General features: G+C 49.6%; 4 protein-coding genes across 4 annotated transcripts; 2 read left to right on the top strand and 2 right to left on the bottom strand.

The window, feature by feature from the left end:
- Nucleotides 1-43: 43 nt before the first annotated feature.
- On the bottom strand, nt 44-8722 carry DEU56DRAFT_900629 (uncharacterized protein; the record flags this gene model as incomplete). The annotated part of the gene is made up of 27 exons (XM_041356521.1): nt 44-330; nt 382-531; nt 582-795; nt 848-937; nt 997-1071; nt 1123-1267; nt 1321-1806; nt 1857-2100; nt 2151-2468; nt 2521-2587; nt 2641-3194; nt 3245-3409; nt 3461-4031; nt 4082-4509; nt 4562-5213; nt 5263-6046; nt 6097-6324; nt 6379-6764; nt 6892-6928; nt 7012-7433; nt 7485-7578; nt 7628-7712; nt 7766-7900; nt 7951-8227; nt 8280-8320; nt 8370-8474; nt 8524-8722. 27 exons carry the CDS (start codon nt 8720-8722, stop codon nt 134-136), a joined length of 7149 nt encoding a protein of 2382 aa, XP_041209806.1. The 3' UTR covers nt 44-133.
- A 1146-nt stretch (nt 8723-9868) lies between these two features.
- Nucleotides 9869-11566, top strand: DEU56DRAFT_870777 (DRMBL-domain-containing protein; the record flags this gene model as incomplete). The annotated part of the gene is made up of 7 exons (XM_041355658.1): nt 9869-10056; nt 10104-10171; nt 10223-10566; nt 10614-10810; nt 10870-10904; nt 10953-11181; nt 11233-11566. The coding sequence occupies 7 exons, from the start codon at nt 9869-9871 to the stop codon at nt 11564-11566; spliced, it is 1395 nt and encodes a 464-aa protein (XP_041209805.1).
- Nucleotides 11566-13052, bottom strand: DEU56DRAFT_795909 (ribosomal family S4e-domain-containing protein). The gene is made up of 5 exons (XM_041352865.1): nt 12914-13052; nt 12634-12711; nt 12393-12573; nt 11937-12336; nt 11566-11887 (listed from the first exon to the last, which is right to left on the bottom strand). Exons 1-5 carry the CDS (start codon nt 12914-12916, stop codon nt 11758-11760), a joined length of 792 nt encoding a protein of 263 aa, XP_041209804.1. The 5' UTR covers nt 12917-13052; the 3' UTR covers nt 11566-11757.
- A 30-nt stretch (nt 13053-13082) lies between these two features.
- DEU56DRAFT_795907 (RNA polymerase II-associated) lies at nt 13083-14710 on the top strand. The gene is made up of 5 exons (XM_041352864.1): nt 13083-13105; nt 13157-13386; nt 13434-13647; nt 13705-14248; nt 14334-14710. Exons 1-5 carry the CDS (start codon nt 13089-13091, stop codon nt 14571-14573), a joined length of 1245 nt encoding a protein of 414 aa, XP_041209803.1. The 5' UTR covers nt 13083-13088; the 3' UTR covers nt 14574-14710.
- The last annotated feature ends 55 nt before the right edge of the window (nt 14711-14765 follow it).

Below are 14765 nucleotides of genomic sequence, written 5' to 3'. Positions count from 1 at the left end.
CTGATGGAACTATCTTGAATCATGTACGTGCAGGATTTCTGTCGATGTGAGCCAGAGTCTATATGACATTACAAGCAAATGGAGAACAAAGATTGTGCGCATATACAATGATGACTTATAATGCCGAAAAGTATTAGGACAAATGGAAACTGCCAACTCCTTCTTTCATCGCAGTGCGTAATTTCTCTCGCATCACCACTTTTGAACTATACTCTGGTAGCTTCAAGTAATTCACACAAGTCATGACACTTGGCAGGTAATCGTCTGCCGTAAGTGGTGGCTCGTGCGGTTTGCGAACGACAGTTAGTGGAGGGTTAAGACCACGGAACCCTTTGAGCACCCACGTCAGCTAGTCTTAAGATGAACTGCAAGGAAACACACCTCCAATAGGAAGTTTCGGGCTTCCTGTAATAAATTGGAGGAAATCACGACGAGCGCAGACATCAAATTCCGACATGATCCCTATAAGCTCGCGAATGGCACGACTTTCACTGTGGAAGCCATGGTCGGCTTTAGTAGCTTCATTCAACGCTACAGCCTTGATGTCAGTCACGTTGATACCAATATAAGAATTCGCTTACTCTCTACTCCCCAGTCTTCGTCTGAGTTACCAAATAGCATCACCAACTCGTCCGCCGAGAACGCCTGCAAATCAGAGATGGGGAACACCTTAGAGAAGCCCTCTCGGAACGCCCTAGCCTGTGGCTGAACGCCAGCGCCAATAATTGCATCCAAAACCTCGTGAATGTATTCTTCTGCATTCTCCGAAGTCACAGGGATGTTACGTCCGCCAGGCTGAAAAATGCATTACAATCTACTTGCGTGATAAAAACAAGATGAAACTCACTCGAAGCTCGATGTCGTATCCGGGAACTGTGAAGTCAAGCGCAAGATCTTCGACATTGACAATATCCATCAATGCAACCTTACGGAACAGCTAGATATCAGGGAGGTCAGAATACATCTGATCTTGAAGCGGTAAATCAGTGAACATACCTTCTCGCTCTGCCCTTTCATGGACGCGTAGCTCTGAAGTTTGGAGAGCGAGCTGGCAAGTTCGTTGTCCACAAGCTAGACAAATCATGTGAATACAGTGTCTTATCCGCATACAACATTTCTTACTTTCAAGGACTCGATGGTCAAAGGCACTTCCTCTCCTAGCACGAGTTTGACGAAAATCTTGTTAACTGAAAGGTCGATAATGCGAGAGTCCAACATTGCCTTCGCTACATACTGGCCGACAACGCGGAGGATGTGTGTTCGCTTTCTACAGCTAGACGTCAGATACAAGATATCCAATTAGGCTAGGGAAGTACTCACTGTCCCCCGTCATTGGCAATGTCATCAGGGCTGATGGGGGCAGGATAGAGTCCCGTAGGGTGATGAACATATATGCCAGGAGCAGCTGAGTCGGCGTCTCGCCATATCTTGAGATCTCTCCTGGCAAATTCCTTCGAGACGAGGGAATAAAACTCAAGAGTAGGTCCAAGCCCAGTCCCAACCTCATCAAAGTACTCCACCTCCAAGATTGAAGATGAAGACCCATAAAGCTCGAAAACCTTGACCGCTGACTCCAGAATGTGTTTGCGAGAGATACGGACCTTCTGGCGCTGTAGCCTTCCAAGGAAACCAATTCCCTCGTCTCGCCGGGAGCTGTCCTGGCTGCGGCCTTGTTGGCTTTGCCACTTCAGAATAAGGCGAGCGTATCCAAAGGAAGTCGATTGGAGGTAGTTGTACCTAGTGGCGAATGGGAAGAGGAAAGGGAAGTTTTGCGGCAAGTCAAGTGCCCAGTCGGGTAAGCATGAACTAAACGGCATAAGTAACTGCAAGGATGTAAGCAGAAACGGCTGAATTACCTGACCACGATCATTGGTTCCTCCAGCTGGCGAGTGAGTTTGGCAGTTAACTTGTTGTTAATGAAGGTTGTCTCCAAGAGCGCGCGGCGATCTAACGGTCTGGCTGGCCGTTGCGCTTCGGCAGCATTGAGTTTGTGTAATACACGAAGCAACCGGAGAATCTTGGCATGGGGCGCATCATCCGGGAGGGAAGAAAGGGTGGGACTAGGCGATCGGATTTTAGATGCCGAGGTGTCTGCACGAGCTGCCAACATCATCAGATTCAGCGGCACCAATCAAATTAATGACACCTACATTCTTGACTTGGAGGAGGGCCATTAACTTTCTTGAACTTGACTGTATAGATTCCTTGCCACATGGAGCTCGAAGGCACAGGTCCAAGTTTCTTACGGATTTCATGCTGATGAATCGCGCCATATATTGTCAGGTCAAGGGGCAGAAGGTGGTCATCCATCGAGAATTCAAGGTGCCAGTCTGACGGTTTGGCTTTTAGAGCAGCTGCATACGAGGTCTTGTTCGCATCGGGTGGTCTAGATGATGATATTAAAGGCGCTGTACTTGGCGTTGCAACTCGTGTTCCATCAGGAGTCTGAGCTTCCACTTTGCTGCCGTCTGAGGATGCTTCGCTTGAGTAATCCCTACAGTCTTATCGCGGTAGGCTTACCATCAGCAATGGACAAGGTGACAGTCTTGTCTCCAGCAGAGTCGATGTCATCTTCGTCTTCAAATACCTTCCAAGAAAGCAGTCAGCACCAAGCTTACATGTTTCATGTCGGAAGATTACCTCAGCATCCACTTCATCGTCGGTAAAGTCTGATATGAGTCCGCCATCCTGAATGAGGGCTTCCATGCGTTGCGCTGTAGATTGAGGGGTAGTAGATGATGATGAGGAAGTAAGCACTGAACCGATAGTAGGGGCTGTCGCAGTACTTCCTTCGCTCTTGTCAGCTGATGGTCCGCCATTCTTAGCGCTCAGTCTTAAACTGCGGCGTCGACCAATCTCCGAGGAGCCAGCGGCGGGTGTTTCGGAAGCGGTTTTTGTGGCACTGCTAGATTCTGTGGGGTTGCTTGCTTGTATTGGGGCGTCGGGCGGATTGCGCGAACTTGCTGGGCCAAAACCAGAGGCTGCCAAAGCCGCCAACATTCCAGACAGTCCTCCGGTCGACATCAATCCCGTGATTCTGGGACGCAAGTAGTCATTCAAGGCTTGGAATGTTGCGATGGCATGAATAGAAACCACCATGTTCTGGAGGTTGCGAGGAATATCAGATTCATTATCTGCAACCAGACGAAGACGAAGTTGTCGGGCAAGCAGAGATGGCGAGCTTCGTTTAGAATCTACCACATGGTGAGTCTAACATAGAAACAAGGGTTGGCATTATATTTACCATCTGTTCCTTGTGAAACAGTGACGACATCAAAGTCCTCCATCCTCGTGAGACTCTCCTGCAGCTTCTTTACCAACACCGCAAGTGGGGACTGACTAACAGTTCCACCTCTCGGGATTCGGCTAAACGAATCATACAATAACTCTTGGCGCCGTTTGCTGGTGACTGACGGAAAGTAAATTAAGTTACCCGGTAAGACGCAACAGTGATTCGTACCTGTACTCCTGGTTGCATCAGTAGCAAAGCGCAGCAACCCATCGACAGCTCCGCTCTGCAGAAGCTCGAAGCTTGAGACAGAAGAGTGAGATGTGAAGTGATCTGCAATGTCTCTCAACGCCGATATCATGACCGATTCGCCGACATCTGGAGCAGCTAGTCTATCGACAAGACGGCGAAGTTCTTCAAAGGCATTATCTTCGTCTCCCTCTTCCTGTCCCAAGGAGTACTTGAAGCGAATGACTCGGGCCCGCAAAGTGATTGCATCCTCAGGCTCTAAAGAAAGCGAGTGAAGCTTCTTGTACCCGGGAATCGTAGAGGAAATATGAATAGGAATGTTCACAGGGTCCGCCACGATGGTGCCATCTGAATCCTTGGATTTAACGGAAGTTAAAGTCCTCCCAGCAAGTGATTCGATTTCATGGAATACTCCTTCTCGACGAAGGACAGGGCGGTATTCAGTAGGAAGCTTCTGTAGCAGAAGATCGACGAGCTGAAGTGCACCGATAACCAATGATGGGTGATCCTTAGACGACAGAATTGACGAGGCAAAACTCGCAACAGGCACAAGCTATATTTCAACATCAGAAGGAGTTTTAAAACAGACAAAAAGATACCTACATTAAAGGCGTCCTTCAGTGCCTCCCCTTCAAGGAAACCTACTGCCTTCAGTAGACCTGTCAAAGTTTTAACCCGGACAGGGGTGATTACGCTAGCGGCATATACATCTATCAAGATGGGCACCATCAGCTGCATGAACCGTCCGACAACTTCAGGCTTGGAACGCAAAAGCTCGGTACGATCGGCTACTGCAGGTTCAGCAGCAGAGGCAAGAGGAAGAACATCGTCAGTATCCTGCATTGGAAAGTCGTTCATGCTGGTATCCTGAAATGGTTCGGCTGCAGGTGTCGCTTGCGCCGATGTGTCGGGGCTTTGCTGATAAGGTGCGAATGCAGCCTGGCGCGCAGCAGCGCGATCGGCTTTGGCTTTAGCCTTCACCAGTCGTGACAATGCCTTGTCAGTATACCCCTTGTGATCAAATACGCCATCTTCAAGAGGTATGAGTAAGCAATCATACTATCGCGAGTTTCTCAGGCGTACCTTTTGGAAGCGGAGGCATGAGTTCGGAGACCAAGCTGAGGGCTTCTTCCACTTGCTCCTTGGATCGGTGAGCAAGATTCTCCATAACTGTCATATGAGTCACATCGCCGGCCAGCCCTTGGCCACCTTGCTCGTTCCCACCGCCAGATGCTGAGGGGAGAACTCCCGTCAGGATCTGGTAGAGTGTGTCGACAATGTCTGCCTGTAGCAGGTTAAGGGTGATCTTTGGACTTGCGCGGGCAGCTGTTGCCAGCGCCTTTAAGAGTAAAGTGAAGGTATTGGCAGCAATCAAGGGGGAACCTCCGGCTGGCATGAGAAGCAAATTGATCGCACGAATGGCGGTCTCATCCAGCAGATTTTCTAGGTTCTCCGTCGCAGAACGGTGATAAGAGTCTACGACTCTGATGACGCAGAGGCATGCGAATTCAACCAGCCTCTGATCAGAATAGCCAATGCAATTGCGAATAATAGGCCAAACGCCAAGAATCATCTGGAAGTGGTCCGGCGAAATATTTCTGCAACAGTTCGCAGCAGCTTGTAGCGCAGTTCTCTGTACAGCAATAGAGAAGAAGTCGAGATAGTTCAGCAGTGCTGCTAGACCATTTTCCCGCACGATGGAGCTTGGGAACTCTTCGGATATTTTCTCGAGTGTCTGAAACACGGTTTAGGGGAGAATGTAACATCATCACTGAGGGACTCACGCTGAGAGTCTGTTCTGCGAGATCGATATAAGAGATTTCAATCAGCTTGCTGCAAAGAACCGGTATTGCACCGTGATACACAACGGAGTGGGCAACACCAGGCAGGGCCTCCATCAGATTTGCTAGGCAACGACATGCCAGCATCTGCGCTTCGAGATTCTCATCGCCCTGGTACGTCCCACCCCCGCTCATCGCCAATGCAGCGGCTAGAGCCGCGTCCTCATCATGTTCATCGCCATCATCACCGCCATCGTCGTCTTCGTCTTCATCTGCGCCACGCCCACCAAGGATCTTCACGAGTTCCCTTACAAACTGTTCCACTTGGAACGAGCCTGCTAAAGTGTCTTCCGTGCTTATGCTGAGGAGCTCACTGAGCTCCTGCAATGTCACCAAGCGAGTGGTTGGGCTCGCAGTTGATTTGATATTATTCAACATGGTCTTGAGTCGGCTTGAGAGGGAAACCATGTATGAACCAAATTGACGATAATCTCCAAAAATGGCCATCGCGGCAGATTCGTCCAGGCCTGCAAATCCGCGAGTAACACCAACTGGTAAGCCTCCTTCTTCATCTCCGTTGTCGTCGCCTTCGCCGTCACCGCCGTTATCTTGGTCATCCATGGCGACGTCATCGTCATCACAGCCGTCGTGTTCCTCATAGGCAGGTTCGTCGGGCCTAATTATCGCGGAATCAAGCATTGCAACGTCCTCATCGCCCATCTTCGAAGGGCCTGCAGAAGCACCAGCTTTACTTTTCATCGCCACTTTCGCTTTACTCGCTGATGGTCTGTAATGTAACATGTGAGCAAGTCCAGGGCGGGAGGGCTGAGCACAAACTTGGGTTTTCTAGGCATGGGAGCGGAAGCAGAGGTTGAAGCGTCTGTTCTTGATCTCAAAGAATATGCTGTGGTTCGTGTGCGCTTAGAAGATAAGGTAGCGCTCTGCCCCTCTTCTTCGGAATCCGGTTCTGGAGCGGCGCGCTTCTTGCCTTTGCGGTCTTTTGTTGATTCGGAAATTGCAAGTGGTGGGGCGGATGTGGAGGGCAGTGTCGCTCGACGTGCTCTGCTGTCAGGGCGTTAGTTAAATATATCTCTGGGTGCGAGAACATGTCCGCCGCACCTCTTGTTCACGCGTGCAGTTTCTTCTGACGTTTCCTTGGACTTTCCGTTTCCTGAACTACCCTCTCGTGGACGCTTGTTCTTAGCCTGGGTTGTAGACCTAGTTGCACGGGTGCTCTCTGATGGCACTGCTACGGATAGGTCTGCTGAGTCACCTTCCCTATCTTTTGCTTGCTCACGTTCCTTCTCCTTTTCCTTGGCTGCTTTCACTCTTGCGCTAGAACGTGTTGGCTTGGAGTCTATAGTCGATACCGACGCCGATGTCGATGGAAAGTAAGCTTGTTCTGATTCTGGTGGCTGCAAGGGTACACTGGAGCTTGTGGCTTCTTGTTGATGGATTGGTTGATAGTCCATTAGAACATGCCCCCAGCCATCGATTCTGAGGTTCTGCTAGATGTTGGGAAGCTGGTGGTCAATGAGAAAGAAACGATGCGTCAACGCAATGCTAAAGCCGGTGCTCGAATTCGGGTAGATGCCGCCTGGAGAAGGCGTGCGAAAGCGATGGTGGCGTTACCTTGCGGAATGCCCCGATTTCCGAGGGCTTGGGGTTACTACGCAAGAATGCTTATGCATTCAAAAAAAAGAGAGACTGTGTACAGGAGTGATCGACATTTATGCAAAATTTTCTGTTAACACCTCCTCAATGCTCTTGACGAAAATATCCACAATCATCTCTATCTCCTCTGTGGTTGCATTGTATGCCGGGCCGAGCATGAGGTAGTCCCCCTTTGATCCATCGAGTGAGGAGCCACCGACCATGCCCATCGCGACAAGTCCATTCTTAAGACAACATTCCTGTACCACCATCGCAAATTGTTGGCCCTTCATATCAACAGAGCGTGCCTCGAGGGTGGAAAAGTCGAATTCGATCCCAAAGAAAGCCCCAGCCCCGCGCACATCGAATGTATATGGCGCTGCGAGAGCATTTTGGGACTGTAAGCGGTCTTTCAGAAGCGCAAGCATGTGTACACCATTCTTCCTGCACTGTGCAAGGAGATCCTCTTCGATGATGACCTTTTGCACAGCTAAAGATGCTGCACACGCTAGTGGATTTGCCTGTTTAATACATGTTAATGAGCGGCTCAGCGATAGCATCAGATGACTGACCTGATACGTGTGACCGTGCTTGATCAGTCCGGAACTCCCCCTGATCCCTTTCGCAATTTTAGGCGAGATGAGCACAGCACCTATGGCAGCGTAGCTGTGGCCCAATCAGTAACATTAAAAGTGAAGGGGTGTGTAACACTCGCCCACCACCCAAACCCTTGGCTACTGCCTGCAGGTCAGGCGCAACACCATCGCCGAGGCTCTGCCAAGCGTGGAGAGTTCCCATTCCTGGCGAACTCACCATCAATAATTGTCAAGATGAGCATATCGAGATTACTTACGGCCCATACCAGACATTACTTCGTCGAGCATGAAAAGGGCACCATATTTGTCACAGACAGATTTCATGGCTTTGAAGTACCCCTTGGGTGCACTGACAACGCCTGTTGTGGCACCGACGACAGTCTCCGCGACGACTACCGATGGTCAGATTTTGAAAGGGTAAAAATAGAGGAAAATGACATACAACCGATGACAGTCTCGGGACCGAGTTCGATAAACTTGTCCTCGAGTTCTTGTCGGAGTCGGTCGACATACTGTTCCTCGGTCTCATCTGGTTTTTGGAACCTCTTTGCAAATGCCGGGGAGACGTGGTGGAAATTGTGGTCGTCTAGAATGGCGGCATACGGTGCACGACGGGTGGGATGGTATGCGAGGGACAGAGTACTCAATGTATTTCCATGAAAGGACAGTTGACGGGCAATATAATTTGTCCGTTTTGGCTGGCCGACCTCGACGTAATACTGGATTGCTGTTTATGAGTTGTTTACCTGCGGCTGGACAATATAAATATACCTGTCTCGAGAGTTTGATGACAGTCTCCATCGCTTCAGAACCTGGAACGGTAGGGGTCAGCAATGATCAAGGAGAGCTGGATGACAATACCTCCAGATAGGAATGCGACCTGCTCGAAGGCACCATCGCTGGTATCGACGAGTAATTTAGCGAGCTCCTCTGCAGGAGGGCTTGAAAGCTGCATATTGTATACATCTATTCATGATCAGTTGATGGTGGTGATAATTGAAGTTTAGGACAATACAGGACATGACATCGATCTGATCTTTGAGGGTTTTGACTACCTTGGGATGGTTACCGCCGATGCAAGTGACAGCAGCACCACCGATGCCATCGATGAGACGTCGACCATCCTGGAGGTGGATATAGACACCATCGGTGGCGATGGCGATAGGAGGTGTCCATGGAGTTCTATGTAAGATAGATGTTGGTCTTTGTGCCATGCTGGGGATTGATTGGAGGTGTGATGAGGACGAACCTGTGATTATAAGAAGAATCTGTAAATGAAATCGATACGGCTTGCTGCTTGTCTAAAGGAGGATGCGGCCCTCCTTGAACTAATCTAAATTGAAATCACAAGTCAATGGTTAACGTTATTTAACTCTTATATTCGGGAATAAAATCAATGATAGTCAGAGCAAGCGGTGTCCTGCGGCGTCACAACGGGCGAACGAGTTTCATCACCAATTTGGGACAAACATGCTACATGGCTTCCTTGAGCAAGAAACGCAAGGAGCCTTCACAGTCTCGCACAATAATCGATTTCTTCTCAAGCAATCCGTCTAAAAAGCCCCCCAACAAGAAGAGCAAAGCTTCCCTATCACGGGAGATCATCGTTATAGACTCGGACAGTGATGATTGTTCAACAAAAGTTGTTCACACTTCTACGGAAGGGAACCTCCGTTGTGCTAAGCAATCCGAGTCGAAGTCGTCTCTCACACGTGTCACTTCCTCGTCAAACCACGCCCCCCTCACATTTGGAAAGCCATCTGCTTTGTTGCAAAGCCCCGTTCAGAGCAGCACGAATACCGTTGAATGCAAGGAGACCTTACTCCAGTCGTCATCCACCGCCTCTATTTTCGGTGTACCGGCATTGTTACTTCGGTCCTCAGTCGAGCCCGCTCATCATATACCTTTTGAACGAAAGGCATCTGGTGGCACTTCAGACTACCCCTCAGTCGATGTTCCCACTCCCTATAGTGATCCTGGAAACATTGACGTGATAGACATCGATTTCACAGGTGACGATCAGCAATGGGATGTTGGCGACGATGAGCTGGCCACTGTCCTCGAAGCCGACATTCAAATGGAGGACGTCTCAGAACAACTCGATGACTGCGTCAATCCTGCTAGTTGTCCTATCTGCGAACGCGATATATCATGTTTACTTGGCCTGGTTGGTCCCATGACCGCGTTGTAGATAACCTCTCTGATGCACATTTTAGGAGAGGCAACACCATGTCAATCAATGTCTTGACTCCACTGTCAGTTCTTCAAGCACAAGTACCATCTCAACTTTAGACTTGCCACGCGAGCAAAGTACGAGTAAACTTGAACATGTCCCAAACACCGACCTATATTCTGTCCTCATGGCGTCCCATCAGGAAAATGAAGCTTGGAAGGAAGCAGACCTCGCAGAGGACCGTAGCTTTCGACCAACACGGGCGCCAGGCAGCCGCAGAAAGGCACCATTCTACAAAGTCCTGCAGGGGATGCCCATTGCCGTTGATGCGTTCCGCTATGGAACCATACCAGACGTCACCGCCTACTTTTTAACGTGTGTATCCCAAACTGATAATATCGTCACAGCCTCACAATTTTTAGTCATGCTCATTCCGATCATTATACCAACCTTGCTTCAAATTGGAAAAGCGGGCCGATTTATTGCTCAGGTATAGTATATCCCAGCTTTTGGTTGAACATAAATATTGAAAATCTACCAGAGGACACAGCTAATTTAATCATACATATGTTATCAGTTGATCCCAAGTGGGTTCACCCACTCCCGATGGATGTCCCTACAGTTGTCCCCCACACCGGCGGGGTAACTGTCACACTTATTGAAGCTAACCATTGCCCAGGCTCGTGCCTATTTTTATTTGAGGGTCCGCAGACTGTACACGCGGGTGACAGCGCCTTCAAATCGCCATTTGTTGGTTCTGGAAAAACTTTTCGATATTTGCATTGTGGAGACTTTAGAGCTTCGCCTCAGCACGTAACACACCCTGCTGTGAGAGGAAAGCAAATTGACCATGTATATTTGGACACGACCTACCTGGACCCGAAGGTTGGTTAAGATATCTTGACGAGGCGATGACGCTTATCGCGTATCAGTATACATTTCCTCCGCAGCCGTTGGTCATCTCAGCTTGTGCGGAGTTGGCCAAGAGGATCGTTTCTGGGGAGTCGGTTGGTGCTCCGGACACGAATGGCAAGCGGAATTCAACCATGGATGCTTGGGTTATCCCTTCAGAAAAGGCGGACGATACTGTTGCGAAACAGCCCAAAGACAGAATGTTGGTGGTTGTCGGGTAAGTTGGCTATGCTAGATGGCCAGCTTAATTCAAATTGCTGATGCGGTTTTGTGCAGCACATACTCCATTGGTAAAGAACGCATTGTTAAGGGTAAGTATTCTTGCGCGGACAGTATCTTGTTTACTTACCTGTTTATAGCTATCGCGCAAGCTCTCAAGACCAAAATTTATTGCGATGCGCATAAGGCGGCCATCTTACGATGTCAAAATGATCCTGGGTTGCATGCGCTATTGACAAAGGATCCAATTGAAGCTGGCGTGCATGTCGTTCCGTTAAGCATGATTGTTTCAGACAAGCTCAAGGCATATGTGCAACGTTTCAAGGGGACATACTCGCGGGCCGTCGGTTTCAGGCCTACAGGATGGACGTGAGTATTCACTATTCGCTATACACTCATCGACAAATAATACTACTTCAGTTACACACCACCGTCCGGTAGCGATCTTAGCCCACCCATCCCATCCATCATCTCGCGCGGGCAGTCACGATCTTTCTCACACGCAGACCTAAAACCCATGCAAAAGTCGACATACGCTGTGCAAATGTACGGCGTGCCGTATTCAGAGCACAGTTCGTTTTTTGAGCTTACATGCTTTGCAATGTCGTGTGACTGGATGAAGATGATTGCGACTGTGAATGTCGGAAATGAAAGATCCAGGGCGAAGATGGCAAAATGGGTGGAACGCTGGGAAACTGAAAAGAAGCGGAGTAAGGAGGTGATGGTAAACCCTAGAGCTGCTGATTACTGGTGATTTTTCCTCCATTTACACTGCAATGCCATTCGAATGTTTAGTGAACACATGAAGTAGAGAGTGCAGATGAATCATATATTCATAACCACCATGCGAGTATCTGCGTTTTTGCGTCATGATCGGCCATACACATGGGGCATAGAGAGAAAGTAATGCTGCAAAAGAAATCAATAGACCCTCCATGACAACGTCTATTGCTCGGCAGCCCGCTGTCTCCTCCTGAGATCTCTCTCCTCCGAGATGGTGAGCTTCGTACCCTTGCCCTTGGGTAGCGATATCCAGGGCTTTGTGCCCTCACCGATGACGAAGATGTTAGAGATACTAATCACGACCATTAGAAATTATATGTCGGCTCATGAGAGGCACTTACCGGGTGGCGAAGGTTCTGTCCAAGGAATCCTTGACGTGCACGATATCGAAACCACCAATGTGTTTCTCGCGGTGCGTGATCACACCAGCACGACCCATGTTACGTCCACCAGTAATCATCACAATGTTTCCGGTGTCGAAGTGAACGAATTCGGTGATTTTGCCCTGCTCAAGGTCAAACTTGAGAGTGTCGTTAACCTTGATGGCAGGGTCAGGATAGCGGATGGTGCGACCGTCGTGAGTGACGACATGGGGGACACCCTTGGCGCCGAGAGCGACCTTGCGGACTTTGAGGAGCTTGTAGGAGGCTTCCTCGGGGGTGATGCGGTGGATGGTGAAACGACCCTTGACATCGTAAAGGAGACGGAAGTGCTCGCCGGACTTTTCGATGGAAATGGTGTCTAACCAGCGTAAAAATGAGATCAAATGAACAAACCAAGAAAGAACGCTTCTTTACCCATGAAGCCGGTGGGGAAGGTAGTGTCAGTTCGCACTTTGCCATCGACCTTGATCAATCGCTGTTTGACGATCGAGGTGACTTCACGGCCGTTCAGTGCATACTTCAACCTGTTGCGAAGGAAGATGGTGAGGGGGAGCGATTCACGGAGCTTGTGGGGGCCAGGAGAAGGACGGGGAGCCTAGGGGATGATTCTGGTGCTTTAGGACACAGACATCCATATGATCTGGGATGTACGCACGTAGGTACCGCTCAACTTGTCCAACATCCATGAGGAGGGCGCGGCAAGGCGCTTCAAGTGTTTTTTCGGTCCGCGTGCCTACGGATGACAAGGAATAGTCAGCTCTGCGTTTGAGCATATCAAGCGGCGAGAAGAGAAAAGCGAGATTTGCGGGTCAAGGATCCTGGCACATCCATCTATAAATTATCACATCCACCCATTCCAACGTCGATGATCGCGTCAAAACCGAATTTATGGCTGCCATAGGGTCCTAAGAGGTGCTCAGGACGAGAAAACTGACCATGATGAAAGTCTTGAGGAGCGAACGGCGTCAGCGGCGACGATATTGATTTCGGTGCCTTCGTTTGACTGACTCAATACGTCCACTGAGCTTACGAGTTTAGGGTGGGTTAAGATAAATCACGTGATTGAAAAGCGCGAACCACACCAGAGCAAGGTGACCTCCTGCGTGTAAAATGAGTCTCAGAAAGAGGTATGTATCGATTATTATCATTGCCTAGATTCCCTCGTTGATTATCCCCAGCAAACTTGACTTGCTCGTCCGTGTTCGGTATTCGAATCCACTTCCCGCGCCTCCATGTCCGCCAAAACTACTCGATATCCCCACAAATCCCTTACGCTATGCGCAACCGGCTTTCATCAATGCCATCACAAATGACACTGCTCTGCCGATGATTGTTGACGCCGAGTGCGGTATGCCTCTGGATCTTGGACGGTGGGAGTGTCTATGGGAAGAGGATGGTGACGATTCTGGTACGGGATGCTTCAAGGATAGTTGCACAGTAGCTAATGTTCTACAGCACTGAACCCTGACCCGGACAACTTGGTTTCCCTCGACCCAAAAGACCGCTTCCTTCTTGGTGACCCCTCAGCATCTGCCGCACCCTACGCCAATGGTTCAATACCCGCAACATCAGGGGCGTCAACACCTCTCCCTCCACATGTACCCTGGCTCCGAAAAACGGAGTACCTCAGCCGTGAAGGCGTACAGCGCACTCCATCATCACAAGAATCGTACGTCACGCTTATAATTTGGATTATGCCTTGACGTTCCTGATAAACGGTCTACAGGAAACAACTCTTGCAACCCATTGATGTCTCGCACGAGGCCCAGCTCCGTACCATTGAAGCTGGCTTCGCTGCTTGTACGTCCCTTGACCTGAGCTCGCTCTCTCATCCCAATAAGACTGGGGTTACCGCTGTTGAGTCCTACGAGGTGCTCCCAGATGCAGACATATGGGCGAATGCATATGACTTGTTCCGCTTCAGCGAGCGCCCAGGCGAACGACCTGTAGACACAGAGGACCCACGACTGGACTGCGCGATTCTCCGTCCGATGGAAAGCGATGGGGATCATTTCCTGGCATACTACTTAACCAAGGAGGACGCCGATGCCTTGGAATTTAAGGAGGAGCGATTGGCACTAAGGAAGGGCGATGAGAATAAAGCAACAGCATTCCACTTCGTACGCGACTATGAGACCGTCAAAATTGAACAAGAAGTTCCCAATGAATTTTTGCTTGTTCTTGACAATGGGGACACAGGCGAGCGTGGGCCAGGCGCATACTACAAAAATATCGAGCGCAAGATGACGCTTAAGAAGAAGCGGATGAATGTGTGTAACTCTCTCTATACTCTGCGCACTTCGCCCTTTCGTCCAATCACATGGCCGTTCACCATCACTAACAATTGTCCGACAGCAAAGCGACACCTATGCAGACAAGTGGCAGGTTGTGCACATTTCGCACGTGGCCATGAGCACCGAGGAACTCGAGGAGCGCAATGAGGCTCTCTCAGAGGTTGTCGATCCGCTGTACCTGTTTTCGCGAGACGCTGAGGGTGAGGTAGACGCAGATGGTGAAGTGGATGTTGGGGGGACAGAGATGGGCGCAGACGGTGGTGGAGATGGAGACGGGGGCATCATGGCTGAAATATTCTAATTTGTGTGCTCACTGCTGCATAAACTACATTTACTGTTCTACACTTCATTGCTGTTGCGGGGGCAGATTCAGTGTGGTGTTGTTTAATTGTATACTCAGGACCAACTCATTGCTGTGAATGTTAGCGATCCTCTGAATTTCTGAAGCAAATGAACCGCAATTCATTTGTGGCGAGAATGAGAACAAACCATT

This window comes from Suillus clintonianus (assembly GCF_016758775.1).
Source record: "Suillus clintonianus strain FC179 chromosome Unknown DEU56scaffold_25, whole genome shotgun sequence".
Lineage (NCBI taxonomy): Eukaryota > Fungi > Basidiomycota > Agaricomycetes > Boletales > Suillaceae > Suillus > Suillus clintonianus.
Note: the sequence above shows the minus strand (reverse complement) of the source record. Positions and strands in the feature narration are given on the sequence as shown.